General features: G+C 45.9%; 1 protein-coding gene across 1 annotated transcript; it reads right to left on the reverse strand.

Annotated features, from left to right (window-relative positions):
• Positions 1 to 2,379: 2,379 nt before the first annotated feature.
• Positions 2,380 to 4,910, reverse strand: LOC138579663 (golgin subfamily A member 6-like protein 22). Its single transcript, XM_069649905.1, has 4 exons — positions 4,602 to 4,910; positions 3,864 to 4,169; positions 3,122 to 3,427; positions 2,380 to 2,832 (listed from the first exon to the last, which is right to left on the reverse strand). The coding sequence occupies exons 1-4, from the start codon at positions 4,908 to 4,910 to the stop codon at positions 2,380 to 2,382; spliced, it is 1,374 nt and encodes a 457-aa protein (XP_069506006.1).
• Positions 4,911 to 5,233: the final 323 nt, after the last annotated feature.

Below are 5,233 nucleotides of genomic sequence, written 5' to 3' on the forward strand. Positions count from 1 at the left end.
GGGTAACAAAGTCTGAGTCATACCAGGAGTTGCACTTGTCTTTGGGCTTCAAGCAGATCCTCATGACAGGGGCAAGAACATCAAGAGTATCAGATATAGCAGAGTGGAGCGTGGAAAGGGCTGTGTCAGGGTGAGAGTTGGCCGAAGGAGGATGGGAGTGAGAAAGTGGCGGTGAAAGCCTCAACTGACACACGCTTCATGGGTCAAATAACCGAGAAGGTAGGTGGCAGTGCTGGCGTCGGCGTTAGCTTGGCCTGAGGGGTAGAGAAGGATAGAGAGGGGTAGAGAGGGTGAGCTGGGAGGAAAGGAGAAAGTGATCACTCCAGGATAGAGGAGTGGTGAGTGGGATAAAAAGGGGAAGGTCTGAAGGGTTCAGAACATCCAGAGTGTGCCCTGCAGAATGAGTCAGTCCAGAGGGGAGAATAGAGAGTCAGAGAGAGTTAAAGTCTCCAAGAAGGAGGAAATGAGTGGTTGAGACCTGGAGGGAAGAAGAGAGGTCCGCTCACTCAGAGAGGAAGGAGGAGATCTGACCAGAAGGCCGATAGATGGCAGCCACACTAAGGGAATGGCCAGGAGAGAGAGAGACCCTGTAGACAAGGCATTCAAAAGCGGAGTAGGCATGCGTAGGAATGACAGAGGCAGGAATCCACTCTGGGAAGGTCAGGGCTCCACTCCCTCCGGAACGATTGGATCTCGGCACAGAGATGATCTTGAAGCCATCAGGGAGGAGAGTGTCAAAGCTTGTGACAGAGCTGGCCGTGAACCATGTCTCAGTAAGACCAAGGACATCAAGGTCAAGTTCTTCCAGGAGGCGGTAGATGTCAGAGGAGTGTTTGACAGCTGAGCGAGAGTTGAGAGTGGCAATATGGAGAAGGTTGCCGTCCTTGAAAGACTTCCGGGGAGGGGTACAAATCAGAGGTACACCCTGCAGTGGTGTAGAATAAGCCCGAGGGGGGACAGAAGAGGAAGGAGGAGAGGACAAGGTAGCTAAGGAGGAGACAGCAGGGGGAGGCGCGGGAAGTGTCTATCAAACAGTAGAAGGTTGGCCTGAGGGACTTCGACCAAGACAATACCATTCAGGTAAACATTAATAATGACCTTAGAGGAGGGGAAGTGGGCCAGGAGAGCCTCCCACCGGGTGCCACCATTAATGGGAGAAGAAGAGAAAGGAGAAAGCACAGAGACCATATGAAGAGGCCATAGGTCTGGCTAGGGACCGACAAAAAGGATGTCGGTGACGGTTTGCCTGGAGGAGGCACTGGTATAGGAGTCAACGATAGGGAGGCCTGGGTTGGAGACCAGGATGTCCCATTTAAACATCTTCCCACCAGATTTAGTGAGGAGAGAAGGATAGTCGATAGAGGTGCAGTTAGAAAAGATAGGAGAGACAGAGAGCACCATAGAGTAGGTAGGGAATGGAGAGAAGAGGAAGGAAAGGGGTGCGAGGGGAGAGGCGGGGAGACACTAGGGAAGGACACAGGGAGGGGAAGCAAGGATGGAGGGTGCGGGAGGAGGGCCAGGAAGTGCAGAGCAGCACCTGCGTCACTCAACACCTTGGTGGTAGGTGCTCCTCGCTTCTCTCATACCACCCAGATCCTGCGTAACCTTCACTGACTCCCGGTGTCTAAGTGCATTAGGTTCAAGGCCCTCTGCATGGTCCATTGTGTCTTTTATGGGATTGGACCTGATTTCCTGCAGGATACATTTCAGCCTTTCATCTTTGCTCGTCCCTTGTGCTCGGCCTCTACTTTGTGGATTTTTGTTCCCTGCTTCAGGCTTGCCCGTGTGGGTGGCCGTTCCTTTTCTGTGGCCGCTGCTATCCTTTGGAATGCTACTCCCCGAGCACTGAAGACTTATCTTTTCAAAATCTAATTAGCTGTTTTCTGTGGGCAACTCTTTTTTGTCTGCTTAGTTCCGTTCCGCTAGCGCCATGTTGCCCTTGCTGGTGTTTGTGCGCTCTATAAATGCCAATTACAATTACATTACCTGACCACAAACTAATTCCAATGGGCGCACATCCCATTGAACAGAAGTCACAGTACTGCGCTACTGTTGAAGGAAGCCAGCCCAAATGCTGGATACACACACCCTGTGTGTGCTTCAAACAATTAAATGAAATAGAATTAAAAAATACTGTTTACTGTCCCAAAGGCACTCTGAGTTCCTTTGATGAGGATCTTGATTCTCTTCTATCTTCCTTTCCCCACTTGCTTCCTCCTTTATTATTGCTGGTGATTTCAATATTCATTTACCCCTTTCTTACTTCTATTTATAACCTTACACTTATTTCTTCCCCTCTTACACATTCAATCGTATTTTTGTCTCTTCTGATCCTGTGTCTACAGATCTTGTTCATGATCTAAATATCCTGTCTGCTGATCATTTTCTGGATTCTGCATCCTTCCTTATTTCCCGTTGGAACTCTAGTTTCTCTGCTTCTTCTTCTTTGCCCCCCTCTGATCTGGATTCTTCATCATTCCTTATTTCCCGTTGGAACTCTAGTTTCTCTGCTTCTTCCTCTTGGCCCCCCTCTGATCTGGATTCTTCATCATTCCTTATTTCCCGTCGGAACTCTAGTTTCTCTGCTTCTTCTTTGCCCCCCTCTGATCTGGATTCTTCATCATTCCTTATTTCCTGTTGGAACTCTAGTTTCTCTGCTTCTTCTTCTTGGCCCCCGTCTGATCTGGATTCTTCATCATTCCTTATTTCCTGTTGGAACTCCAGTTTATCTGCTTCTTCTTCGTGGTCCCAATCTGATCTGGATTCTTCATCATTCCTTATTTCCTGTTGGAACTCTAGTTTCTCTGTTTTTTCTTCTGTGCCCCTTCTGATCTGGATTCTTCATCATTCCTTATTTCCCGTTGGAACTCTAGTTTCTCTGCTTCTTCTTATTGGCCCCCCTCTGATCTGGATTCTTCATCATTCCTTATTTCCCGTTGGAACTCTAGTTTCTCTGCTTCTTCTTTGTCCCTCTCTGATCTGGATTCTTCATCATTCCTTATTTCCTGTTGGAACTCTAGTTTCTCTGCTTCTTCTTATTGGCCCCCTCTGATCTGGATTCTTCATCATTCCTTATTTCCCATTGGAACTCTAGTTTCTCTGCTTCTTCTTCTTGCCCCACCTCTGATCTGGATTCTTCATCATTCCTTATTTCCTGTTGGAACTCCAGTTTCTCTGCTTCTACTTCTTGGTCCCAATCTGATCTGGATTCTTCATCATTCCTTATTTCCTGTTGGAACTCTAGTTTCTCTGCTTCTTCTTCTTGGCCCCCGTCTGATCTGGATTCTTCATCATTCCTTATTTCCTGTTGGAACTCCAGTTTATCTGCTTCTTCTTCGTGGTCCCAATCTGATCTGGATTCTTCATCATTCCTTATTTCCTGTTGGAACTCTAGTTTCTCTGTTTTTTCTTCTGTGCCCCTTCTGATCTGGATTCTTCATCATTCCTTATTTCCCGTTGGAACTCTAGTTTCTCTGCTTCTTCTTATTGGCCCCCCTCTGATCTGGATTCTTCATCATTCCTTATTTCCCGTTGGAACTCTAGTTTCTCTGCTTCTTCTTTGTCCCTCTCTGATCTGGATTCTTCATCATTCCTTATTTCCTGTTGGAACTCTAGTTTCTCTGCTTCTTCTTATTGGCCCCCCTCTGATCTGGATTCTTCATCATTCCTTATTTCCCGTTGGAACTCTAGTTTCTCTGCTTCTTCTTTGTCCCTCTCTGATCTGGATTCTTCATCATTCCTTATTTCCTGTTGGAACTCTAGTTTCTCTGCTTCTTCTTATTGGCCCCCTCTGATCTGGATTCTTCATCATTCCTTATTTCCCATTGGAACTCTAGTTTCTCTGCTTCTTCTTCTTGCCCCACCTCTGATCTGGATTCTTCATCATTCCTTATTTCCTGTTGGAACTCCAGTTTCTCTGCTTCTACTTCTTGGTCCCAATCTGATCTGGATTCTTCATCATTCCTTATTTCCTGTTGGAACTCTAGTTTCTCTGCTTCTTCTTCTTGGCCCCCGTCTGATCTGGATTCTTCATCATTCCTTATTTCCTGTTGGAACTCCAGTTTATCTGCTTCTTCTTCGTGGTCCCAATCTGATCTGGATTCTTCATCATTCCTTATTTCCTGTTGGAACTCTAGTTTCTCTGTTTTTTCTTCTGTGCCCCTTCTGATCTGGATTCTTCATCATTCCTTATTTCCCGTTGGAACTCTAGTTTCTCTGCTTCTTCTTATTGGCCCCCCTCTGATCTGGATTCTTCATCATTCCTTATTTCCCGTTGGAACTCTAGTTTCTCTGCTTCTTCTTTGTCCCTCTCTGATCTGGATTCTTCATCATTCCTTATTTCCTGTTGGAACTCTAGTTTCTCTGCTTCTTCTTATTGGCCCCCTCTGATCTGGATTCTTCATCATTCCTTATTTCCCGTTGGAACTCTAGTTTCTCTGCTTCTTCTTTGTCCCTCTCTGATCTGGATTCTTCATCATTCCTTATTTCCTGTTGGAACTCCAGTTTATCTGCTTCTTCTTCGTGGTCCCAATCTGATCTGGATTCTTCATCATTCCTTATTTCCTGTTGGAACTCTAGTTTCTCTGTTTTTTCTTCTGTGCCCCTTCTGATCTGGATTCTTCATCATTCCTTATTTCCCGTTGGAACTCTAGTTTCTCTGCTTCTTCTTCTTTGCCCCCCTCTGATCTGGATTCTTCATCATTCCTTATTTCCCGTTGGAACTCTAGTTTCTCTGCTTCTTCTTCTTTGCCCCCCTCTGATCTGGATTCTTCATCATTCCTTATTTCCCGTTGGAACTCTAGTTTCTCTGCTTCTTCTTCTTTGCCCCCTCTGATCTCTGTAATTTGGGTACCTCTGCTCTTGCTGGCACTATTTTTCCCCCTTTTCGGATGTCGAGCTGCAGTCTTCATCTAACATTGACAGTGTTTTACCAGACTTCATACCACTATTTTCTCTGCTCTCGATCGCTTGCTAACTCTTCATCAAGTTACCTCTAGGGGTAGACCGCCTCGCCCCTGGTTTTCCTCTACCTCAAAAATCCCTAGACCCCAACTTTGCAAAACTAAAATGTGGTTCTACTTCTAACTATCAGATCTACTCTTCACTGCTAACATATTTTTCTTCAGCTTTACAACAGGCCAAGGCTACTTATTTCCAATCCCTCACTCAAGCTCAAGTTAATTCTCCTAGACGTCTTTTTTCTACCATCACCAATTTTCTTGCACCACCTCCC

The sequence above is a fragment of the Ambystoma mexicanum genome, chromosome 3p (genome assembly GCF_040938575.1).
Source record: "Ambystoma mexicanum isolate Mex_15411 chromosome 3p, UKY_AmexF1_1, whole genome shotgun sequence".
NCBI classification, from domain to species: Eukaryota; Metazoa; Chordata; class Amphibia; order Caudata; family Ambystomatidae; genus Ambystoma; species Ambystoma mexicanum.